The 26,024-nt window shown below is 38.8% G+C and overlaps 2 protein-coding genes across 4 annotated transcripts; both read left to right on the forward strand.

The window, feature by feature from the left end:
- Positions 1–1,167: 1,167 nt before the first annotated feature.
- ptpn2a (protein tyrosine phosphatase non-receptor type 2a) lies at positions 1,168–11,435 on the forward strand. Of its 2 annotated transcripts, none has more exons than XM_042490380.2 (9): positions 1,168–1,391; positions 2,850–2,940; positions 3,035–3,135; positions 3,295–3,393; positions 5,157–5,294; positions 5,680–5,889; positions 6,703–6,867; positions 8,656–8,855; positions 9,697–11,435. In XM_042490380.2, exons 1-9 carry the CDS (start codon positions 1,335–1,337, stop codon positions 9,884–9,886), a joined length of 1,251 nt encoding a protein of 416 aa, XP_042346314.1. In that variant the 5' UTR covers positions 1,168–1,334; the 3' UTR covers positions 9,887–11,435. The 2 variants fall into 2 exon arrangements, with proteins under 2 accessions (XP_042346314.1, XP_042346313.1); XM_042490379.2 differs by having other exon boundaries at positions 1,169–1,391; positions 8,653–8,855.
- A 676-nt stretch (positions 11,436–12,111) lies between these two features.
- cep76 (centrosomal protein 76) lies at positions 12,112–25,703 on the forward strand. 2 transcript variants are annotated; one of them, XM_042490054.2, is made up of 14 exons: positions 12,112–12,250; positions 12,349–12,433; positions 13,473–13,628; positions 13,858–13,939; positions 14,055–14,279; positions 14,393–14,578; positions 16,094–16,191; positions 16,414–16,542; positions 17,093–17,284; positions 19,906–20,072; positions 21,602–21,761; positions 22,162–22,335; positions 23,295–23,512; positions 25,317–25,703. In XM_042490054.2, the coding sequence occupies exons 2-14, from the start codon at positions 12,371–12,373 to the stop codon at positions 25,453–25,455; spliced, it is 1,989 nt and encodes a 662-aa protein (XP_042345988.2). In that variant the 5' UTR covers positions 12,112–12,250; positions 12,349–12,370; the 3' UTR covers positions 25,456–25,703. The 2 variants fall into 2 exon arrangements, with proteins under 2 accessions (XP_042345988.2, XP_042345989.2); XM_042490055.2 differs by having other exon boundaries at positions 12,179–12,433; positions 23,295–23,524; positions 25,317–25,456.
- The last annotated feature ends 321 nt before the right edge of the window (positions 25,704–26,024 follow it).

Below are 26,024 nucleotides of genomic sequence, written 5' to 3' on the forward strand. Positions count from 1 at the left end.
GACCACAGGGGGGCGGATTTACACCAGTTTTAAAATATGTTTTGAGGTACTTCGTGATAAAGTTTATGTTGAAACTTGTCATGTCAAACAGAACACTATATGATCAGAAAAATATTGGTAAAATATTTACATTGATACTCATATTGAACACTTTCAAACTTTCAGGAGTGTGGAGAGAAATATTTGCTAAATCTATATTTTGTATTGTGCGCTACTTTATTTATATTCAAAACTTGCCTTCTCTACAAAATGAATTTTAAAAATCGTTTAAAAAAATGTTATTTAGCCTATGTGATTCAGCTTATCTCCTAAAATTCAGTCAACTTAAACATTTCAGGCAGCCCAGAAACTAACTTTTTTAGTTTAAAATAAATTGCTAAAAGTGTATTTTATCGCCATTTAAAAAAGAAAAGAAAAAAGAAAAAATACGTTTCATTTCAAAATTGGTTAAAAATAAATAAATAAATAAAACACTTTAACTAACAAGAGTGAAGAAAAAAGGCTTATTTCGACTCCAGGATTTATTGTTCAACTTTTAATTTTCAGACATCAAATGGTAAGATTTGAAAATGTTATTATATATGTTATTATAATTTTAGAGGGAAGATTATACATTTTACACCAGTTACTCAGGGAGGTTCAAAGAAAAATATTTGTGGCTTTTGGGAGCGTCAAGTTAAATAAATAAATAAATAAATAAATAAATAAATAAATAAATAGAGCAATAAATAAAGTCAAATCCCAGGCACCTCCTCCCCTGACAAGTAAAGAACAGACACATATTGTTACATATTTGCTCATATGCCCTCCTCCTGTCCTGGGTTGCCAGGTTTGGTTGATTTTTTTGTTTTTTGTTTTTTTGTTATTTTAACACTCATATTGAACACTTTCAGGCTTGAGGAGTGCGGACAGAAATATTTTTAATATGCTTATTTTGTATTACATGCTACTTTATTCATTATTCTAATACTGCCTTTTATATGATTAAAAAAAATAATGACAATAATTTGGGGTAGGTTCAACCAATTCGCTTTCAAAATTAAAATTCAGTCAACTGCAAGGGTCAATGTTGATATATATCTATAAATGTAATAAAATACCCACAAAGCAGTTATGTGACTGGAATTATTGCTCCTGGTAGGCTGACAAAAGCACGTAACTGGCAACCCGACGTGCATGCAGTATTGTGCAGGAGCAGCAGACTCCCCGCAGGGATCCCCAGGGTTACACACACTGCTGTTTAGATGGCTAACAGAAAGGAGTAAGTTAGTGAACGGTGCTGCAAACACTCTGTGATCATCCAGCGAGTGTCTCGGGGCACTTATTACGAAAAAATGGAGCAAGAATTTGAAGATATTGATTCGTCCGGGAGATGGCAAAACCTTTACAATGTAAGTCGGGACACTGGGCCTCTCGTGTTTCTATGACGATCGGTTGCTAACTTACTTGGCTAGGCTAATTTTATAGCTAGCCCGTTGGACACCTTGCACAGTATTTGGTTACTTTTAGTCCTCTGTGCGACTCGTGTCATTGTGTTTACTTATAGACTCTATTACATTGTGTCGGGGTGATGTATAGTACTATGTCCTAAGTGAAGACGAGTGAGAAACTAGCATTTGGCGCTAGTAGTGGCTGATTTCCGTAGCTAGAAAGCTTGTAGCTAGAAAACGTGCAGCGGCACAGTCTTCATAGTTGAGCTCAGTTAGCTAATGCTGGATGACGCTAGCAGACGTCAGCTGCAGTTTCTGAGAACTCATCAGGACTTCCAGAGAAAAGCGCATGTGTTTTACCACCAGCTGTCTAAAGAGAGCCCAGCATTTAGTTTATAATAATTCTGTTCCGGTTGGACTTTGGTTATGACCGTGTAATAAGTAGCTGCTAACCGGAGGATAACATGTTACTGGAGATGTTTTGGAGCAAACAGGCACCCTATTTAGAAGTTACAGAGAAACAGCCAAACTCAAAATATCAGTTTTACACCACAACAATTTATAGTTAAAAATAAACGCGTATAAATGTTGTCATAATAAGTAGCTATAGCTAGATAAATTGCCCATGGCTTGCATAGGGAAAATACATTTTTCATAAAACTTTGTTTTGTCTTAGTTTTACTGAAAATTAAAGGTCCTATACTATGCACATATTCAGGTTCATATTTGTATGTTGGCTTTTCTACTAAAACATGTCAACATGCTTTAATGTTCGAAAAACACATTATTTTATATAATATATAATCACCCTCTGTCTGAAACGCTCTGTTTTTCTATCTTTAAAGAAGGTTTCACTGGAATTACATCACTTGGTAACAGCTTGGGTTAATGTCTGCTTCCTGTCAACTGATGTCATTCATGTATATGACATGCAAAACATTTCAACAAGGAATACAAAAGGACCTATTTTCCGTGTTGTATCAAATGGTCTATATAGTATATTTGTAACATCAGAAATTCACATAAATGGTGGCTCATTTAAAGGGTCAGTTTCTGCACAAACTGCGTGCATTTCTCTGTGGACTAAGCAAACAGTAAAAAAAACTTCCTGTTGTTTCATGACTGTAAAAGAAAGATAAACTTATTGTCCTGCAGGAGCATGACACATGACAGTGCAGCACTGTAATTGTACAGATAACAATCAGAACAGGGCAATGCATTCATATATGACAGTTCCAGTGAATTAAGCACAGAACACATGCTGTGTTATCTCTGTGTTTAGTATTTGCATGAATGTTGCCACAGCTTTGGCAAGCCAGGTGCAGGTGATTGTCATATGTTTGCACCAGTTTGTGACACTCTCTGTCTCCCATTGCTGTGATGCTCCTAACTTCCTAATTGTCTTTTTGTCTCCGACAGGAAATTCGTAACCAAGCCAGTGAATATCCTTACAAAGTGGCAAAACTTCCAGTGAATCGTAATTTGAACCGCTACAGAGATGTGAGCCCATGTGAGTCTTATGACAAAGAAGGTTGTTAATGGAAATTTGAATTATTGCAAATGACGTTCATGTGATTTCTAATTGCTTTTTCATCTGCTTTCAGATGATCACAGTCGGGTAAAACTTGAAAACTCTGAAAATGACTACATCAATGCAAGTTTAGTCACCGTGGAAGAAGCCCAAAGATCTTACATTCTTTCTCAGGTACAGTGTAGTTCAAGCAATATCCATTTCTGCATAAATATGTTGGATAAATCTGGTGAACATTTGTAGAAGAATGTACAGGATTTTACTTTGATGTTTTGGAGCTTTTGACGATGACAGGATTAATTTTTTATTTCTTTCTTGCCTTTGCTTCCACAGGGGCCTTTGAGGAATACCTGTGGTCATTTCTGGCTGATGATTTGGGAGCAGTGTTCCAAAGCTGTTATAATGCTCAACAGAGTGATCGAAAAGGGATCTGTGAGTACTGTACACTTAAGCACCTGCTGAACACTGATTTCCTTGCTGTGTGTTTTAAAATGTCATACCTTGATGGTTTTAACTGTAGATGTTCTTGCTACACACAGAGCACTTTTCATACATGTCAGTTTGACTGTCATTTTCATGTCCATTGGAACAAAATCCGTATCGAAATGGTATATGTATTTGCTGGGAGAAGTTAGATTGTATAATAAATGTGGGGTTTTTTGTGTTAAAATTGGTAAAACAAAGTTAATTTTGCCATTAAATAATATACTAAGGGGATCTGGAAGGTTTAAATCTATGTGCTAGTAGTTTGTTTGACTCATGCATTCAACAACATATTGTATCACACCTTTTCTTTTTTAAAGACAAAATGGAATTTGATCTTGCCCAGTGGAAAATGAGGAAACATTGGCTGAGTTGTGAAGTTAACAAGTGTATCTGATTCACCAGTCAGCACTGATTCTAGTGACAAATGTTAACTTTTGAAATGGTTCTCTCATTCAAACGGTTTTCTCCAGAGTTAAAAAAAAAATTGGTTCCAGCCACCATACAAATGCTGGTAAAATCTGCAAGTGGCTGCTATATTTGCTTCACTCACCAGCCCAAAAAAACCCCATAAAAGCAATGGTAATCTTTTGAGTGGCTCGTACATTTTGGAAACCACCAGCTACAGTGGCAAGTGGATAAAAAAGTTAATTTCCAAACTGGATGTCCTCCAATGAAAACAGAGGAGCTAACCATTAGAGGCTGGCAGAGTAAGCTGAGGCGATGAAATCCATAATGTAAAGTTTGTACACAAATATAGTTTATCTTCATGAATTATATTGATGATGAATTAACAAGAATACTGTTGACACATGAGGCCTTTTTTCTTGTTTCTAAAGTTATGTATTTTTTGCAGACATATAAGGAATTAGTAATATGTCATATTTCATAAAGAGAGTTTGGCAATATGTTATTCTTCAGAAGCAGGATGAGAAATAATCTCAAAAGAAATCTAGTTGTAGTCTTGCAAAAGGTGATGCTGCAAGATCCTGTGTCTATGTGACTAAAAACTCTTAAGATGTGAGAAAGTGTCAGACTTTAGTCTTTGAAAAGTCTTTTCAAAGTCTTTTAGTGTATGGTTGGCATAAGTTACATGTGCCAAAACTAGATGTGACGTTGCAAAATTCTGCACATACATACAAGAGTTAAACTAAGAGTTAGGGTGAGCACTTTGAAACTTTATCCCTTCAGTAGAAATGTGAAATCAAACTCGGCACGTACATCATTCTGCCGTGAAGCTCAAACATCCAAGTGATAGAACACTGATAACACTAAAATATTTAACATGTTTTAGGCTTGAAGTTGCCCCATAACTTATATACAGTCTGATGAGGGTTGAAGATCGAAGTCAGCTAGATGTTTTGCAATACTTTTGTGGGAACTGCATGTTTATAACTTGTGGAAACAAGCTGCCAAGTCCTATAGAGTTGTGTATCTCAGTACTGTTGATGATAATGACCCTGAGGGTGAGTAACATAATCAAAAGTGTTGTTTGTACACAGCACATTCCGTCACAGTGGTAGTGGTATTTCTTGGTAAAGAAGGAATCCCTGAATTCATGGAATCTCCTACAAATAATATCTGTGAACACTTAGTGATGGTTCCTCAATCACTGTGCATTTATCCAGCAAGACTTCATCCATCCTTCAGCCTGTGAACATGTGGCCTCCTATCCAAGACTAAATCATCTTTTTTTTTTTTTGTCTTTACAGGAAAAGTGTGCACAGTACTGGCCCACCACAGAGGAGCTACAGATGTCTTTCACTGACACGGGGTTTGTTGTCAGGCTACTTTCAGAGGAGGACCAATCCTATTACACAATCCGAGTGCTAGAACTGCAAAACACAATGGTGAGCACGAGAGGCACACTATTAGATCATCTTTTTTTGTATGTGGAGTAGTGCAATTTTAGAGATATTTTACGAGGTGAAAACTGCAATTTTTACTTCAGGACAATTGCACTCCATTACTGTATAAAGAATCTGTTTTTTTCATTTGCTTGTGTTACATGATCCAGACTCTTTTCAGGGCAGTTACTGGCTCTGAAATTACTTAACCTGTCTGAACTTGTATTCTCTTGAGTGACTGAAACTATTGTGAGAACCGACATGTAAGTCTGGAGATGATAAATGCAGTTATTTCATGGGCTGTGTGATGTTTTCCGAGTAAAAAATCAGCCTAGTCATGCAGAACTCTGTCTATACAATGCTCTAATCATCACGTCTCCTGACGCAGACAGGCGAGTCGAGGGAGATCTACCACTTTCACTACACCACGTGGCCTGACTTTGGTGTCCCAGAATCTCCGGCCTCCTTCCTCAACTTCCTCTTCAAGGTGCGGGAATCTGGCTCGTTGGGACCGGAGCACGGGCCCTCTGTGGTGCACTGCAGCGCTGGGATCGGACGTTCAGGGACCCTCGCCTTGGTGGACACCTGCCTGGTGCTGGTAAGAACAGAGAGGGAGGGATGTTACTAAATGAAGTCAGTGTTGAGGGGAATGTTTTCTTCCTTAAAGCTGAAAGCAAAGAGTTAAACATTGCACAAGATTCTAGCTTTGGCAGAAGAGTAAGATGAGATGTGCCCATTAGTTGCAAAGGGAGAAGTTTTGGCATGTTGGTATTATACTTAAATGCATACATCACTTTTCAGTGGTTTATGCATTGATGAAGAAAAGGATGAGATTCCTTGACTGGAAAAGTTCTTAAATTGTTTGGAATTAACAGAATGTTTTGGAAAAGTTTTGAACATATATCGTTTTGTATTGTTTAAAATATGTACATAAAAATTCCTAAACATGTCAAGCGTTACACAAAATACGTCCCTTGTATTAATCAGTTAAGATATAGTGCTGCACTGTGTGTGATTGCTGAAATATCACTGTTATCACGTGATACACATAGATCAGACCTGTGTCACCATCGTCAAGGCTTTGCCCACTTTGGGGGGTAAAGAAATTAGCCGTCACAGGAGAGAAATGGGAAAATGCCAAAAAGCTGTTGCTAAGCAGTTTAACTGAGGCTTTCGCATTGAGATTTGATTCGGTAAATCGCTAACTGACAACTAACGTCAGCTTTAGTGGAATGCTGCTGCAGTACATTCATAGAATTTAGGTTAGCTGTTTTATCTAACACCATTAGATGATGACAGACTTAAAAGGGAAAAAAAGAGGCTGTCTGACTGTTTCAGTATCAAGTGAAAACATGGGCTTAACTGCAGAGCCTTTTCATCTGTATTCTAAACATGTTAATCTGTTTTGCAGATGGCCAAGAGGAAGAACCCGTCATCGGTGGACATACAGAAGGTGCTACTGGATATGAGGGAATACCGTATGGGCCTGATCCAGACCCCTGACCAGCTCCGTTTCTCCTACATGGCTGTCATTGAGGGAGCCAAACTCATCCTGTCAGCCAACTCAGCAGACCAGGTAGCTCAGTATCAAGGCTGGAGTGTAACACTGTGCTTTTAAAATGTCTCAGGCTCATGCTCGGGCTTTTGTGAGATTTATACAATGTTTGTAAACTCCAGTCAAACTCTGACATCTGAGACGAGGCAGGTGACTGCCAAAGTTTGCAACTTGATCCATGAAATACAGGGTTCTACTTAACCCATTGTGCTGTCTGTAGTTTTAAGTTTTATTTAATGGTCTTAAACGGGCATTGTTTGAGTTTCAAGTTTTGGCTTTACTTAAAAACCATTGTCAGGAGCAGGTAGAGTTGTCTGGAATCACAGTTTAGGCTTCTGATATCATCAGCTTAATGCAGGCCTGATGTAACAGAAATCAGCTGACACATCTGGTATTTATATAGTTTCCTCACACCTCTACTTGCTCCCATTAATCGTTTGAAAGTAAAACTAACAACTTGAAACTGCAACTATGCCTCAGTCCTTTTATGAAATTACAGCCCCTCGGTAAGTGTTTGACCAAAATTTGAAGTCCACAACTGTTACAAAAAAGCCGGTCTGCTGTTTGAATGTGGTTTTAATGTCTAGGGCTGTCAAATGATTTTTTTTTATTGCACAATTTTATTATTTTTCCAGTTGTTTTTTAATCGCATGTTTTTTACTACATTATTTCACATTCCATAACAGTTACAAAAAAACAACAAAAAATTGCATGGCACTAAGGTAAAGTAGGCATGTCTGTAAAGGGGAGACTCATGGGTACCCACAGAACCCATTTCATTTTCATTCAGATATCTTGAGTTCAGAGGTTAACGGACCCCTGTGAAATGGCCATGTTTTTTTTCCATCTGCAAATCTAGCCTAACTTTGGAGCAATATTCAGTTCCCTTCCTGACAAACTAGCATGACATGGTTGGTCTTCTAGTTTCATATGACAACAGTCATCATTGCCCCTAAAACTCACTTAACGTGAATTAAAAGATTAACGCATTATATACATTATATATTATATAACACGTTAATGCTGACAGCCCTAGCTTGCCAACAAAAATCTGCCTTTGAGACAGTCCACATAAAGCACAACAACAAAGAAAACCCAAATGGTTGCTAGAGCTGGCAAGCTTTAAATGTTTTTGAAAAGCAGTGTAATGTAATATAAGCTATTTTTACACTCGCATTCGTGTTTTGATAATTTTTCGTTGCATCTCTAGAAGTTTAGGTTAGCATTTTTGTTCTGTATGAACACAGAGGTCTTGTTGGCCAATTTTGGGCGACATCCGTACAAATAAGTTTATTCTAAAACGACCAACTATGGGGTTACTTTTTAGTCTGAACAGGTGGAAACACATACCTTTGAAAATGATGACGCATACAGTCACATTCACTTCCCTGTTGGGTGTTATTAGTCATGACATTTTAAGCCAAAGCATTTTTTCTAGGTCGACATGATTTTATTCTTCCTGTGCAGGTATTCCTTTCCCATTGCGATGGCCTCCTCTGGTGCTGGATAATGCTCCCGCCACTGCTCTATATTGCCGAATTTATTTTGCAACAACCCTCAGTTTTTACCCCCCAATACTCATGTGTTACCTTCAGTTACAGTTCCAACTTGTCATCAGTCCAAGCACAAAAATCTATGGTCTTACTTTCCGGTTTTCGATTGTTTCTGTTTTAAAATGATAACATAATAGTTTAGATGTAGCCTTGGGCAGTCCCAAATTATTTCCTCAGCTTACCTTTTGTCACAAGATGGGAGAAGGCTTAACTATTCCATGTATGCTGTGTCTTTGTGTCTCGTCTCCTTTAGCAGATCAAGCAGACAGTGATGTCAAGAGATAGCTCGGAGCCAGATCTGCCCCCTCCACCACCTCCCCCCAGACCGCACCTCAACGACAGCAGGCCCAACGGTCAGCCAGGACCCTGTCTGGAGCCGCAGGCCACCTCAGGAGACCAACCGCCAGTAGGAGAGCCAGACAGCCAAGACCACAACGTGGCAGAGAACTCGGGGCAGTAAGTAGCAGCTCAGGACTTCTTAAAGTGAATTTTGTCAGGTGCATTATGAAGAAAGGACTCGGCTGTAAAGACATTAAAATGTATTTGCTTTGGACTCCACAATGTGAAAGTGTCCAAGCTCAGTGTCATGCTTTTGTTTGAAACTAGGCAGCCACATTCTGATCTCTAACGCTGGGTTCATACTGGATGCAGAATGCTGCAATACGCTAATTGTCACGCAGCTCCTGCAGTCCCTGTCTCTCTGTCCATGCTTGTGTGTGTGTGTGTCTGTCTGTCTGTGAGTGTGTCTGTGTCTCTGTGTGTCTGCATGGCTCTCTCCCTCTCTGTAGACACAATTGACAAGCATAGGAGAAGCACTGGAAGCATCTTTTATCATTTATCATGAGCGAATTATTTATATCATATTCAATATAGCGTTTATATAGTTCATAATAGAGTATTTAGTGTGTTTTCCTGCCAAATTCGCTCACGGCTCGCAGAAAAAAAAGCCACAATTTGACCCAAACTTCCTGGGACTTCACGGACAACTTTTCAAGGAACTAAAAAGGCTCCATCAGCTCATTATCTATCTTTCCACCGTCAATGGTCAACGGTCATCGGTCATTAGATACCCTGAAAGTTGCTGTACTTTCAAAAAGTACTACCCCCAATCTTCTGGGGCCAAAAGAATGTCCTCGGAACTTAATTTAGACTCTGGTCCCTGTGGCCAAAATGTAATAAGTTACTCAAAAGGTCACTAGTCCTTGGGAAAAGTTCCTGTGGTCGGAAAAAGGGGCTATTGATGGGATTTCCATACTGTTATTTGCTGACTACTTACTGTAACTGACTCTTGTTTCAGCGTAAGAAAGCGACACCGTGAGGAGAAGATGGCCAGCATCTCGCAGAAGGTCCAGCAGATGAAACAGAGACTGATCGACTCGGAGAGGAAACGAGACAGGTGGCTGTACTGGAGACCCATCCTGCTCAACGTGGGTGCCGGGGCAGCTGTGGCCATCGGCCTGCTGGTGTGCTGGATGTACGCCCAGTGAAATCTCTGGGTCACTTAAAACTGACTCCTATTTTGCACCAGTACCTAGGAGTAGGTACTTCTCTAAGTAGATGTAGATGGTATTATGTGCATAACTGAGGGTATTTATTTCTTAAGGTCAAATGTGGGAGCGCTAGATCAAAATGATTGTGTGTATATTTTTCATTAAGATCTTAACAAAAATAGTAACATCTCAGGATCTTGGTGCCAGCACGATGATTTCATTTCCTTTCCTTCTTGTCACTGTTGATGAATGTACTGTATCATAGCAAATGGCTTTGAAAGAAACTTACTAAAGGTGCAGTACAAAGCAAAAAAAAAAAGAAAAATCCGACAGGTTTGTTTTTGCATTCTTTATTTGTAATGGTCAGATGTGTTTTGATCCTCTCTGGTTTTACATTTTGCATTTCAAAATGACTTGTGTTGATCCTACCACAAATACGTAGGTCAGCTGTGGGGATTTTTTGTTTTTCTGTCATGAAAGTTGCATATCATGCATGCATTTAGAGGTTTTCCAGAGCACCGCTCGTTCTTCCATTCACACTCAGCAGAGCATCCCGATACGGCCAGATATATATTTTTGTGTGACTGGACACTTCATGGGGAGCCGCCTCGCTGATGTCTCAAACTCTGCTAGAATGTTAGCCGTTTCTCTTAAACGAGCACCTTTTTTCATAGGTTTTGGTTGGATCATACAAGCTGTCAGCTCCCTCACCGCTTACTGCGTGTTTTTACCCACTGGATGGGTTCATGTGTGTGTTTTCAAGTTGTCCCACTGTTTGTTTTTGAGGAAACCAAAGCAAAGCTGTCCGTTTTTTGGAACGCCTGGCAATGACAAAACCCTGTACCCCAATTGTGTGGAATGTATTCTCCATTCTGACATAACTGACAACTGCATTACAAAGTGATAGTCATAGTAGCTTCGTGTTGCTTTTGACTAATTAATTTGAATCACCAAATTGGTTTTCAATTGACTGGGACCAATCTAAAGCGATAATAATGCAATTTAGACGCCGGGAACAGAGCATATTGGATTCAATTCTAGTAAGGAGAGAATCTAGCATACATGTTTGTATCTGTTTGCAGGTTGAGATAGCTTTTCATGTGCCTTGAAGTGAATTAAATGGCAAAATATGTGCTCCACTAGCATCATCAGTACTGATCAAGGTTTATACGAGCTGTTCCCACATAATGTGTTTGCACTGCATCACTTGGTTTGTAGTAACTGGAGTTGTGATACAGCAGATTTGTATCAGAGTTCACTGTGCATCAAATGTATCATTGGCATGTACTGAGATGAAACGGTGCATTGCTGATTGGCAAGTTCCCACTGTCGGACACAGCTTTTTTTACTGAGTTCTCATTTAACCCGGAAGAGACACGTTTGACCGTAACATTCCATTCATTCTTGTTTTTCCACATAAGATTTCAGGGGAGTTTTGTACGCTACTGAGCTGCAGTGAGAACATGACGGATGGCGTTTTGAGAAAAAAAAAAAGCAAAACATGAAATACTTCTTAAAATAAAACATTCATCTTTTTTCTACCAAATGCTCCTTGTCTCCCTTTGTTTTTTGTCAGTGAAGCAGCTTTACCATGTGCATCCACAGTTCTGTCTGTCCCCGTCCCTGCACTGCTGTGCTGTGTTACAGTCATAATTTCATTCTGACTATGAGCTAAATCAATGCAGGCAGACTGGTGGCCTCTCACTGTGGATTCCAGGAATTGATTCAATATTTCAAGAAGAGGCCTTGCTCATATTGACTGCTGTAGTAATTTCATTTTCTCATGTCTGTGGGATGGCTTTGGCGTGTGAGGAGAGGGGACTACTGTCTTTGTTGTATAATCCCCTCACACAGAATGCATTGCAATGCATTGTTTTTTCCTTGAGTCTTATTAACAGAAAATCATAAAATGTTGTTTAGTTTAAGTAGAGAGTAAAATTATTAAAAAATGTCTTAATAATATACAACTGGTGTTTTTGATATGAACAAAATGGTAACATAGATACAAAAAGATGTAACAGGGTTTCACCATAGATGTAAAACTACAATTGGACTACAAAAGGGTTCTTCAGTGGTTGTCGCAGATCACACGGCAATAGGGCAACCGGTACAGTGCCTGAATAAAATAGAAAATATTTCATCAAACTAAAATAAATACAAATAAATTAAACGTACCCTGAAATAAAGAAGCTCACCAGTGTAATCCTACTATTTGATAAATCGTTTTAGACAGTATTATTAAATACCTCAACAAATTTGGCCGGACATTGCCAGGCATCAGCGGAGCCACGTTCCCGCTTGCTTTTCCGCCACAGTTTAAACTGGCAGTTGTTGTTATCATCCACCGGCTGATATAGAAATGTAATTATGTTACAGACGACAAATGTTTGCAAATATTACTGAAATACACGTTTGGCGTTCCTGGAATTACCCTAATAATAACGTATCTTTCCTAAAAGTTGCTAGAGCGCCTCAGCTGCCATGTCTTTGCCTCCAGAAAAAGCTTCGGAGCTGAAGCAAATCATTCACAACCATCTGCTCAAGGTGAGCAAATTACGCAGCTTTTAATTCTCTTCGTTTGCGTTGGGGAAACATTGTCCTGTTCTTAAGTCTCGTGGTTTATAGTTACATATTACGAACGTGTTTATCTGTATGGAGACTCGCAACGTTAAGCTAAATGCTAGGCAAACATTTAGCAAATTAATGTTTACTTCCTTATTGACATAAGTGCGCACACATATTTCATATTATACGATCTGGGACCCTCTACACTCTGTGTTTTATTAGGTTCGACTGGACTAGATATGTTTTTAATGATATAATTTATTTGTTTGGTCTTACTATTCTAGGCCACATAAGGATTTTCCTGTCTAGCCCGCAGAGGTCTATAGGCTGCTCACTCAGTGAAGTAAGGTTACTGTACAAATAGGTCAGTAGCAGAGTAGCAGTAGCAGTGGGCAGAGATCCATTTATACTTCAAACTGAAAGTATTGTCAGCATCTAAGTTTGATGGTTAGGGGATATACTGGAGTGTGTTAGAAACCATCGAGGAGACATGAGTCCAAGTTCAGAGTTCAAAGCAGAGGAATTTTATTTCATTTTCATTTCCTAGTAGTTTTCTTACGCTTTTTCTTTTTTCGTATGTGAGGAAGAGAAAACAAAAGAGAAACAAAGTATTGATTTAACATTACAGTCAGTAAATAAAAATAATGTGCATTGTTAGGTAAACAAAGTAGAACACATATCAAATGAAGAATTCTGCGAACAGGATGCACAGAACATGGCTGGGGTGAAAAATACAGAACAAAGGGAGGAAGACCATATTTAATGCCTCTGATTAGGCTGTCCATACAGCTGAAAGAGTTTTATTCATATGATGTAACTTTTGCCAACTCTGTGAACCAGAGAATCGGTAAAAGAGGGCTCACCTGATTTCAGTTTTATTGATTGTTGATTTCCTGTGGGTTGAGGAAAACCAAAGATAAACAATTAATTTTAAGTGACAAGGAGTCATAACAAGATCATCAGATATTTCAAAGACCACTTGTGATGTAGTTTTTATCCTGCCTCTTTTGTTTATCAGATGGACATCCATGGGAAGATCCGAGAGGTGCTGGCTGAAACTATGAGGAATGACCAAGGCTCTACACATCGATCTCTGTCTGAGGCAGATTTCCTGCATGCTCTACAGCGCAGGGGTATCATTGACGATGTGATGAAGGATCTACATTTTATCCAGGTAGTGTACACTTAACAGGTAATTTTCAGATTTACTTACTTGACAACTAAGCTGACAGCCGTCACTTAAATTATTTAGATTCAAAATTGAAAATTGACATCTTAACTGACTGTATATCACAAATTTCTTAAATAATTTCCGTGGTATGAAACCAAATAGAGATAAAAGTTTCTGCATTGTATGAATTCAGTCAACAGCTGACTATTCTCATGTTGGTCTTCTTTGGCAGGAAGTACCCACAGATGCAGAAACAGGATCTCCTCCAAAGCCGGCGACTCACTTTGACAAGAATATCACTCAGCTGAAAAAAAGTAAGAAACATCATTTACAACCCCAAATAAACCAACATGATAGCATGACCTTTTTTCTTTCTCTCAAGTTGTCCTTGTTAAAGGTTGTAACGGATCTTTCTTTTTATTCTCTCAGCCAATATTGACCCGTCCAGGCGGTACCTGTATCTCCAAGTGCTCGGTGGTAAGGCTTTTCTGGAGCACCTCCAGGAGCCGGAGCCTCTACCTGGTCAGGTGTGTTCTACATTTACGCTCTACCTGCACTTCCGCAGCCAGAGGTTCCGCTCCAAGCCAGTGCCATGTGCCTGCGAACCTGACCTGAAGGAAGGCTTCCTCTTAGAAATCCACAAAGACGGCACAGGTATGTGCAGATTATCACTGTGGTGTCAGTCAGTCGTACTGCATTCTCTTCATGTTGCTTACTATATTATCTAAACTGAGTTTTTTATTTCCTGATTACTTCTGACTCTGCAGGAGAAGGCAGTAAAATGGCGGACGCAACCACCATGCTGTCTTTGTGTGACCCAGTTCACTTGGTGCTGATCAAGACGGACACCTCGAGTGAGACAACACTGGTCTCATCCTATTTCTTGGACTGGAGGACAGTCCTCAGCTCGCCCAGTGGGAGGACCTGCTTTGCTGTGGAACTGATGGGAGTCGGTGAGAAAGAGTGATTCTGCTGCGCTGCATACTAGAGTGATATCATTTACCAAATTACTGATCTTTTCATTTTTAAAAAGGTAACTTCTCTATGGCTAAGAGTAAAGTATGATTAACCCTTTGAAACCTGGATTGATATCACTTTTCTTGTGTTACTTGCAGATGCCTTTCACAAGTATTTAAACCTTTTAACTCTAAGCAAAACTCTTAACTCTTTTTCTTCAGTTTTCAAAGGGTTATTGCAGTTCATTGGTAGAATAGAGTATTGTAGAGGAGTAGTTAGTATTGTGTTATAACATTAAATTCCAAACATGAATCTCTCCTCTCCCATACTTTACATGTAAGATCTGCCTCAGATGCACTTTTTGCATGCAGAAACATGAAAATAATAACATTAACAAAGTCTCAGCCTATGTAAACATATGACAACCATATCAACTGTGAATGAATATTAAAGATAGCCTGTCTTAGAAGAGGACAAGGGACTGGGTTTGCCTCCTTCACACCCAGTCTGTAAACAAGAAATAACAAAGCCATTTTGTATGCTGCACCTGCATCTGAGAGACTGTTTCTAACTTTGGTTGATGCTGAACACTATTTACTGTGAGCTTTTCAAGCAATACCAAACACGGTTTTAATGATAATTTAAATTTTAAATTTAAATTTTTTAAACAGTAATACTAACGAATTTTAACATGGTTCACCGTGAAACTCTTAACAGTTTTATCCTTAGTATTTACAATGAAGATTACAGAAAAGTAGTAAAAAAAAAAAAACCTTAATATGAGAAGCAAAAAAAAAATTCTACTTTTTCTTCCCATTTAAGGAGCAATGTGTAAGATTTAGGGAGATTGAGTGGCATCTAGCAGTGAGGATTGCAGATTTCAACCAGCTGAAAGTTCACCAGATTAAAATTCTTTCAGTGTTCATTGTTTCTGATGTTTATAGGGAGCTGATTTATCCACAGCGGTCTCCTCCTCTTAACGGTTTCACGTTTAAACATTTTTTTCTCTACGCTGCTCATCTTGGAGGGGCTTCTAACTATGGTGGCCAATGCAAAAACATGAATGTCCCTATCTAGAGTCAGTGTTTGGTTTGTCAGTTCTGGGCTACTCTAGAGACGGATCAGACTGTAATTGAGGACCCGCTCCTACGCAGATATAAACAGCTCATTCTAAAGTACGGAAAACTTAGCAATGGTTATTTTCAAGTGATTATACACTCAAGAAAACCAAACTTATTATATTCTATTCTGTTTATGCCAATATATTCCTTTAAGTCCTGCACACAGGACCTTTAATGATGTTGTGAATCTATGGAGGGGTTTAAGCTCCTAGACTGGAAACCAGTGCTGTTCAATATTAATAGTTATGTTTGTGTACTAACAGTAGATTAGTAAGCAACTGCCAGAAATGCATGGTTTTTAAAAAGCATTTGCAGTTATGTCTCTTCCCAGCTTTAAGTGATGTGGCAAACAGCTTTTAGTAGCATGTATTTATCTATGTGTGTCTCCAGGAAGTGAGAGTAAAGTCCCAGCTGGTGTTTTGACTGTCAGTCTGGAGCTCTATCCTCCGCTCACAGAGACTCTGAGCACCGACATCATCAGCACACAGGTCAGACCACTGGAGTGTCTTTATCTCCCCGTCTGTTGATTCACAGCTTCATTATTCATGAATAAAGTAGTACTGTGAACTGATAGTGAATCATTACAACAGATTTCCATGAATGCTGTTAAGAATCAGTCTTCCTCAGAATGAATATGAAGGCAGCACTGTAACAGAAAACATTAAAGCTGTTAATGTACTAACTGACGTCAGTGTGTGTTTCTCATTCAGCAATCACTGGAGAGGCAGAGGACGGCAGAGAAGGAGAGACTCTTCCTGGTTTATGCCAAACAGTGGTGGAGGGAGTTCCTAGAGATACGTCCGTCCCACCAGTCCAAAATGGTCAAGATCTTTGCACAGGTTCGTCTACATTCGCAGAGGTTTTGGGGAAAACCTTTATATACTAGAGTTTTGCTTACTTTAAAGTATATTTATTCCTTAGACAGGCAGCTCCTTGACTCATTGTTTAGTTTGGTTTAGTGTAGTTTAGTTTAGTTGCACACAGTTAAAAATGTGTGCCCCCCTTCCACACACACACACACACACACACACACACACACACCCTTAACTGCAAAAACAACAAACAAGAATAAAACAAACTAAACCCCTAAATTTTACAGAAAAATAAACAAAGAGCACATTGAGCAGAAAAAGTAGCCAGTAGACAGTTCACATGAATCCACATTAATAAACATTAATAAACATGCAGTATGAATGCAAAAACTAATCACTTAAAACAACCTAACCCATTTGCTGCCAATCATACACTGGTTTAGTGTGTTAGTGGTTTGGGGAAAGGACTTCTCGTATTCCTAACCAATTTAGCGATTATTGAATCCTGAACTCCTCCAATTCATATCTGTTCCAAGCTGTCCCATAACCTCCAGGAGTGTCTCTGTGCTCTCTGCAGGATGAGAATGGCGTTAACCGGCCAGTGTGTTCTTACGTGCGTGTCCTGCGTGCGGGCCGGCTGCTGGAGAGCCCTCGACAGGCGGCCCGCTTCGTCAGCCTGCTGGCACACGAGAAGGCCCCGGTGGTGGGAGGAGGAGGAGGCAAGCAGGAGCAGTGGTGCACATTAATGGCTTTCCTGTGCAGAGGGAAGGTAAGGAGAACTGTCGGTGTTCTTGGTAACTGACTCATTTTTCAGCTGACAATGCACTTACAGTTCTGCTAGATACATGTCGTCAAAAACGGGGACAATGGCAGATTTACAGGTTTATTTACAGCAAAATTCCTGTTGAATTATCATTATCCATTATTTATTTATTTAGTTATTTTAAATGAACCTAGCTTTATACCTGGACTTAATATTAGCATTTATTTTATTCATCTATTACACATTAGACATCAATTCCATAGATCTGAGGATGAAAGACAACTTTCTTTTTTCATGTTGTGTCAACTGTACTTTTTGTTGGTTAGTATGGTTGGTAGTAAATATGATAATAAAAATGAAAAGACCTGGAAAAAAGTCCTTAAAAATATATAATAATTCTGCAGCATAATTCTATGACATAATTTAAGATATATTATTATGTTAATTAGTTATATATATAGTTTTTTACATTGACTAATTTCTTGCAGTTTGTGAAATATTTCTTACTAAGTTGCACATTTTTTTATGTGTTTATGAAAGAAATCGCACCAATTTGCTCCAGGTTGAAAGGTTTAAATACTTGTGAAAGGCATTTCAAAGCAGCACAAGAAAAGTGATGTTGCGCCAGGTTTCAAAGGGTTAAAAGTGAAATGATTTGAAATTGTGATTAATGGATAACTGCATCACAATTGAGAAAAAATGCATCAAATCAATGGAGGAGAAGTGTAATTTGTTTTTTTCCTAGAAGACCTTATTTTCATATAACCTCAGTCTGGCCCCTCTAACAATAATACATGATTTGTATTCATTTTGCAAATTTCTTTTCCAGTCTTAGAAGTTTTGTTATGAAAGAGAACAGAAAGAAAGCTTCACATGAACTCGGTACAGCTGCGTTTACATTGACTCCATTTCTGAGCACAGCTGATTGTGTCATTTCTGAGAAAGAAGGGTTTGTGCGGAGTCGACTGACTGATGCATTTTCATCTCTACTAGATAGCGGGGAATTTCCCAGACCACCACAGGATAAATGTTCCCTGCCTCTCCTCTGCGAGCGGCTGGCAAGACAGACACAACACAACTCTCACAAAGTGGCCCTTGTCAGCTGTGATTTATGACTTTCATTCCAGGGAAAATTAATTTAGCCTCATCAGTCCCCAGCCTGTTCTGATGCTGCCGTCCATATTAGCACTTCTGGGGAACATCTATCATTCTGACTTGCCCGTAGCCCGAGCCAGCACACAGCACACGGCAGCAGCAACACAAGTCCCCAGCTCAACCCAGGCCTCTTTACTGGAAAAGTTGTACGAGTGAAATAAGAGTTGCTTACTGTCACGGACAATTTGATGACTTGAGAGCTTATTTCCTCTTCAGCAGGCTCTTCTTTTGTGTGTTCAACACTTCTGAGAAAAGGCTAGCAGTGGAGTGAAAACAGGATATCGTATTTCTGTTTAAACACACTGTGGTAGTGACATGATGAATTAGACAAGCAACAGTGATGGGATGAAGACGGCAGTAAATGTCTTCAAATCTGTCCAAACATAGGGACTTAGAATCCATCTGTTTATTTCTTTAGGGGAGCTGAATATTTTAAGATTAAAGTAGATATATTTAAGATAAAAGTAACTTTTTTTCAAGATAAAAATTACTATATGTCAAGAATCAAGATAGAATATTTTGAGATAAATGCTGTTTTATTTTTAGATAAAAGGTGTAATTTTTGAGATAAAAGTTGTTATATTTTTAGACAAAATTTGTAATATTTCGAGATAAAAGATTTATTGGTTGTCAGATTAAAAAAAACCCCAATTAATTATATTTTGAGTTCAAATATGTAATATTTAAAGATAACATTTGCTTTATTTCAAGATAAAAGATATAATATAGATGAAGATATAAATATATCATATGTTGAGATAAGATTTGTGATTTAATATGAAAAACATTTATTTTGAGGTCAAATAAAATGTTGATATTTTGAGATAAATGCTGTAATATTTAGAGACAAAGGTTGTTATATTTCAAGATAAAAGATGTAATATTTTGAGAATAAGCTTGACATATTCCGTAAATAAATGTGTAATTTTTCAAGATAAAATTGTAATATTATGAGAGTAAAGATATAATTGTTTGGGTAGATCATTTGTAGTATAAAATCTGAGAATTTTATGACAGAAGCTGTAATATTTTGAGATGTTAATATTCTAATACTTCCAGCGTAGCCTCCAAAAAACAGGGTCTTATTTGAGCATGGAAGTTCATTCTTGACCTGAGAAGAGGTTATGTAACTGAATAAGTTAAGGTGAAAGGTTTATGTTTGGAGCTTTTAACCGTATCTCGTAATGCTCTGTGAATAAGAGTGGTCAAGGCTCATTGTTTGGAGATTGTCACAGCCGAGTTAAAATAATCTGTTATTACTTTGTAGCAGGCAGGAGGTGCATGGGTAGTACTGAAGCGGGGAAAAAAAGTCCAGTAATTCTTGAAGTGCAATTGACTTTAAGGTCAAAAATGAAAGTGCATTGGCCTTTTATTGAGGTTAAGAGAGCTTTAAACATCAAACATGTTAGTAATAATGAAGTGTCCACATTTCAAACTTGCCACCTGAACTCACCACTCTCTGTCCTCCCCAGGGGGACTGTGAGGACCACGCCACCCTGCTGTGCAGCCTCCTGCTGGGCTTTGGCCTGGATGCGTACGTGTGTGTGGGCACCAAAGCCAAGGGAACGCCCCACACATGGGTCCTCACCCGCGGTACTGATGGGAGCATCACCTTCTGGGAGAGTCTGACAGCACATAGGTGGGTTCTTGTTTTGTTTGTTTGTTTTTCAGACAGCTTAAAACTTATTTACCACAGCTGTATTTACTGCTCACCTGTTACTATGTATCTGTTGCATGCATTTTAACTCAGTTTTAGCAAAAGATGTGTGCATATTTGTGGAAATATTTTTTTTAAAAAAACTCCTCCAATATTTAACATTTTGGGTTTTTCTGTAACTGCTAACATTTGGTGGCCAGGCTGTGGGCCAAGGAACAATTGATTAGATTTTGGTGGTTATCCGGTTCTGGGATTTTGTCCAACAATTATTGTTTCGGCCATAACTCACTGATGTGATATCCCTTGTCAGTTTACAGTAAGTCAGTGATTGGAACTAGGCCTTTGCTACAGCAAGAAATGTCTTTGAGGAGCTTTTTTATCATATATCTTTCATTTGAATCTTTATTCATTCCTCACTCATTAACTGGAACCATATTTTTCTGCCAATTTCCCACCATGAAGCTTTGGGCTGATTTTAAAATAGAATAGGACAGATGGAGTCTATTTTATGGCTTCTTAAAGGGCAACTTCAGTATTTTTCAACCCGAACAATAATTTCCCATATTTTTGTGTGGAAATGGCTAACAGGAACAGTGAAATTAGTTTAGTATTGAGCAACAAGGCTGCAGCTGCAAAACAGGCTGCAATGTGACCAGTCAGGTCAATTATCCACTGTCAATTTACGTCCACCTAAAGTGTTTGTTTTTGCCACTGACAGGCTCGGATTGTTAAAAGTGTCTGTTGACATTATGGAAAGGATCCCTACAGAAAAAAAACCTTTTTGTTGAAAATTAAGATCCTTTTTGTTTAACCAAAAACACTCCCATATTGTCAAACACATCAAACTCAATTTAAATAAACAGTAATTTTAGTGTGTATAGAGCAGCATATTTTCACATTTAACCTGGCGAATGAAGGGTTCATTTCAACCAAACCAGAGATGGGCATTGCTAAAACAGTGAAAATATGAACCAAGACATCTTTTGTAAGTTTTCTTTTTTCACATTTGTTGACTTTGAATAAAGTGTGTTATATGATGATTAAATTACTGTTGATTTAAATGGACTCTGGTGAGTTTGGCGATAGCAATTTTGGGGCTGTTTCTGGTTAAAAAAGGATCTTACTCATTAATAAAGGTCTATCTATGTATATATCCTCCCCAAAAGTTGTCAGACACTTAAAATATGAGCCTGTCAGCAGCAAAAACAATCACTTTTAGTGGGTGTGAATTGATGGTGCATATTGCCCAAGTGATTATATTGTAGCCTGTTTCGGCGCTGTAGCCCTGTCACTTAATACTAGACCAACTTTAGAAACTGTTGTTCCCATCAATCACTTAGACACAAAAACATGGGAAAACAGGTCCATGTAAAAAAAATATCAAAAGTTGCCTATTAAGTGATGCCCATAAAATGGCACAACTTAATGAGTAAATTTGTAAATAAGAAGTTTCTATCAGTTTTGTCACTGTGTTTTTAATGACACTGACTACCCATGGTCCCACTGGTCAGATACCTGCACCAGGCTATAGATCCAGATGCCCCGCCCCTGGCCCCACAGCCGAAACCCTCTTCCCCCTACCGCACTGTGGGCTGTGTCTTCAACCACCAGACCTTCCTCGCCAACTGCCAGCCCACTGATGCTGTGGAGCTCTGCGTCTTTGACTTCGAGGTAAGAGAAGGCTGTCCCTCACAGTTCCCCCACAGATTAAATTCATCTGTTTCACTGGCAGGTTGTGTGTTAATACTCAGGGACAGGGTTTAGTAAAATGTTTCTATATAAAAATCTTTATTAATACTGCGTATGAAAGAGGCCAGAGAAGATCTCATCAAATGGACAGTGGTGATTTGAAGTGAGACACAGGTAGCCTTGAGGGTGGTGGGCTTGTGACCAGATGGTTGCCTGGGAAATTGAACTTGCAACACTTCAGTTCATTAGCAATTCCTTTTCCGTCATGTTATCCTAAAGGAAGGTGGCAAATCCCTAGCAGCTTAAGGGTAGCGGTTCTTTTGTGTGACCAGAAAAAGTAAGCCTCAATAAAAGCAGTTTTTTTGCTCCTTCTTTCCTTCAGAATCAGTCCCGGTGGAAGACGATGAGCGAAGAGGCTCTGAAGTCTGTCTGCGCCCCAGGCTCCACCACCTCTTTGCCCCCTCTGCCCCCACTCTGTGCCCCGTCTTTGGATCCTGCTGCTGCCAGCAACCAGCTGGAGCTCGAGATGCGCTACCTGGTTTCTGAGCACAGGAAGGTAAAACACAGTGCTGGACTTGATACTAACCCTCAAAGTTTGAGAGTTTTAGCTTAGGTTTAAGTCGCCTGTGCTGTCCTGAGAAATAAAGATGCCTTTATGACAAGTGACAGCTAGGGCTCACAGGGTTTGTATGTTTATTTTCAATTTTCACATGAAAAAACCTGAGTGGAAATGTGGAAATTCTAAAAAGAAAAAAACTGTCAAAAAAATTAAATAGCACAAAAAAAGAAACATCACAATGAAAAAAAGATTTGAAATAAACAAATAACACGAATACATATGGCTGAGGTGTAAAATTTTGCGTACTGGAAGGAATAAAATGTGACAGAGTGCAATGGCTGCAGACTTAGTGAATAAATCATGACATACATAAAGCAGGTCTCTGTGGACCAATGAGGAGACTGTGACCTTATTCAAATTAATCCAGAAAACAAACAGAGAAGCCATACTTCCATTGTTTTCCTTTGTTTGAAGTTCGGCTGGTGCTTTTTGATATATGTCATGTCACTGCACACAACAATGGTGGATGGAAATGCAGATTAATTTTAATTTTCTTTTGCAGATTTTCTGAAAAATTAGTCACTACATTTGGATGTAAACTTGACTAATGGCCCAGATATAATGAGATTTATTTGAATAAGATCATGATGTGTATTTCAGAATTGCATTATAAGATAAACTCTGGGTAAGCTATTTATATTTTAATGTTATTCTGTTTTAGACTGTAGAAAGACTAAAAATAGCTAATTTATATTTTAAGATCACTGGTTGAATGTATATGCGTTTACTTGCTCAATATGAAACAGCAAGGCTACACATCATTTTGGTAAAATAAAGTGTGTGTGTGTGTGTGTGTGTGTGCCATCTTAAAATGCCATTGATCAATGACAGGCCAGCTGTTGAGTCCTAATATTTAATGTAAGTATTACTGAACTCTGTGGCGCCCTCTCCTATAGGACCTGGAACTTGCGACAGTATGGGACGACCACCTGTCTTACCTGCTGTCCTCGGCACTCTCAGCCTATGAGCTGGAGCGCTGCACCGGCGTCTCCTGTGGCAACGAGGAGTTCCAGGATGCAGTGAGGAGGGCGGTGCCAGACGGACACACCTTCAAAGGCTTCCCCATCCACTTCCTGCACCGCAATGCTCGTAGAGCTTTTGCCACCTGCCTCAAGTAAGCTACTGGGTAAGGGGGTGAATGTGTGGTTAAAAAAATCCATCGATCTGTTGCTGAGTGTAACTTCAAGTACGCAAGCATATGTTCTATTTGAGTGTCATTCACTATAGCATCAGTACACTACTCAAATAATTCTGTCAATATACTTGAAGCAACTTTAGGTTTGTTTTCCATATCTAGTGAAGAAGGTTGCAAATCATGTCTAGCCATTTTCCCATTGAAACTTTTTTTTTCACCGTACCTCAGACAGCAGTTCTTACCAGCTGCAGTGTATTGTAGAGGATCTTGAACTCAGACCTCTCTGCAGAGGGTTTAAAGCCTCCTGCAGACTGTGAGATTTTTGCAATCTTTTAAATTTAGTGCAAGCTACACTGTCCATAAACTTGGGTACGACATCAAGTTTGATGCATTCAACTTGTGTAATGACACCACCTACTGAAACACAGGCTACAACCTACGTCCATCAACGTCAGTATGTGAGAATAAAACATCATTGGTGTGCATCATCCATCTATGCCGCTGTCGTGGTAAGAGCAAAATGTAAACAAACAAATCAAGTCGTTGTCTATAGTGGCATTTATGTACGTTGAAAAAAGTCTGAAGAAGAGGATGAGGAGAATGTGGATGTGGTCATGGCTGGGCAATGTTGCAATGAGAGCTTGAAGTAAGTATTTGCATCTTCCAGCATTTAACAGTGTCACGCTGATCAGTTCATCATTCATGCTGCATTTCTGTTGGTTGGTCCGTAGACAAAGGTGGAAACAGCAGTCACACAGTGAGATGTTCATCCCAAATTTCTGACACTGTGCAATGTTTGATCACCGTTTTAGAGCCACAGCCAAAGATATCGCCAACTTTTTTTCACAATGGTCATCTTTCATCTGGTACAGCCTAAAATCTCATGTATGCAGGGATTAAGAGAGAGGAAAATCTCCCTATAGGGACCCACAGCACCATGTCTCTGTTAAAAATCTTGCTAGGACAAAACACACAGTGCTCAGCTGTGTCCTGAGCTGCTGGCAGATGGCATTAGGCTAACATCATTGATTGAAATCCAGCTTAAAAGTCATCCCTTTCCTGTCTTTATCATGCATTCATAGTTTATCTGTGCATATGTTGGCAAAGGTTCCTGATAGGGTTTGAAAGTTCCAGGAATATAGCCTATAGCCTAAATAAATGTTTCACAATAATAAATTAATAGAAATAGATTATTGAAAACTCCTCAGTTATTATGCTCCATCAAGCTATAACCCACATGGTAACAGCAAGCTACCAACAACTAGCAGATGGTTGTTTAATTATAAACAGTTGCTTGCCTGCTTTAGGCTACTGTCTGCTGGTCAACTGAAATAAAAAATCTAACATATATTCACTCCAGTAATATAAAAACATATATACTTAAATGAAAGCTTGAAGTCCTTTGGCGCAGGTAGTGTGGTAGTTTGGGCTGAACATGTGATGGGAGAATGCCAGAGCGTGCAATAAGACCTAGTATTGCTTATGTATGTGTATATTCTCCCTAAAGAAATTTACTTGTAAAAACTATGATTTTTATATTGAAACAGTGCAAAATGTCTGAGTTTGACTTCCCTTAGATGATTTTTCTGTAAATTTACTGACCATTTGCAACCCTTGTACCAAAACAAAGCCATCAGTTTTGGCTGTTTGAGTTTTTCAAATATTCAAGTTTTGCTTTTAGGGAAAAAGAATCTTCCCTATGTGAATTTGAATGTGTTTTTTTCTAAAAGATTTTACAGTACTCATATTCCATACACTGTGTCTCTTGTCACTTCCTGTGCAGGTCTCCATTTTGTGAGGAGATTGTATGTTGTCGTGGTGACCATGTGAGGCTTGCGGTCCGCGTCCGTGTGTTTGCCTATCCTGAGAATGCGTGTGCGGTGTGGCTCATGTTTGCATGTAAATACCGCTCCGTACTCTGACCATCGGACAGGAGGTACCCAAAAACAGTTTATGTTGCACATGGATCCTGGACAATATTTTATATCTATGGAACAACACCACAGACCTGGTTATACTGGGACCCACAATGAGACTGGGTTGTGCTCAGTGACGTGAGCACAGACCTTTATTTTCATGTCCAATAGACTCTTTATATGTACAGACATTTACACTCAAAATTGTATTTATATATCTATTTTTGTAAATAAATGGAACCTTTTTAATCTTACTGTGTAGTTTTTAGAGGACTCATTGAAGACATTTCCCAAGAATAATAGTTTACAAGATTCATTTAAATAGCAATAACGCTAATTTAACTCTTCTAGATATTCCTTTAATGTAATTGCAAAAATAGTAACATTTAGGCACCAAAATCTGACAAAATAAAAAGCTATTGTATGTATAATTATTATATGTTTATTATGTATTCATTTGTAATACACTTACAGAGCACTAGATGGCGTGTTAGGACAAATATTGGCTCATTGGGTGCCGCTGCAGCTCTCTGTTTGATGCAATACAGTAGACCGGAATGTTTACAGCCTTGAGG

This window comes from Plectropomus leopardus, chromosome 11 (assembly GCF_026936395.1).
Source record: "Plectropomus leopardus strain MGB_pleo_1.0 chromosome 11, ASM2693639v1, whole genome shotgun sequence".
In the NCBI taxonomy this organism is placed as follows: Eukaryota; Metazoa; Chordata; class Actinopteri; order Perciformes; family Serranidae; genus Plectropomus; species Plectropomus leopardus.

What these genes read in the sequence shown, in the direction of transcription:
- ptpn2a (XM_042490379.2), top strand. Translation starts at nt 1,335, where the DNA reads ATGGAGCAAGAATTTGAAGATATTGATTCGTCCGGGAGATGGCAAAAC. An exon ending in GATGGCAAAACCTTTACAAT is followed by an intron (nt 1,392 to 2,849) that starts GTAAGTCGGGAC and finishes TGTCTCCGACAG; the next exon opens with GAAATTCGTAACCAAGCCAG. An exon ending in GATCTTACATTCTTTCTCAG is followed by an intron (nt 3,136 to 3,294) that starts GTACAGTGTAGT and finishes TTGCTTCCACAG; the next exon opens with GGGCCTTTGAGGAATACCTG.
- cep76 (XM_042490054.2), top strand. Translation starts at nt 12,371, where the DNA reads ATGTCTTTGCCTCCAGAAAAAGCTTCGGAGCTGAAGCAAATCATTCAC. An exon ending in CCGACATCATCAGCACACAG is followed by an intron (nt 16,192 to 16,413) that starts GTCAGACCACTG and finishes TTTCTCATTCAG; the next exon opens with CAATCACTGGAGAGGCAGAG. An exon ending in TGGTCAAGATCTTTGCACAG is followed by an intron (nt 16,543 to 17,092) that starts GTTCGTCTACAT and finishes TGCTCTCTGCAG; the next exon opens with GATGAGAATGGCGTTAACCG.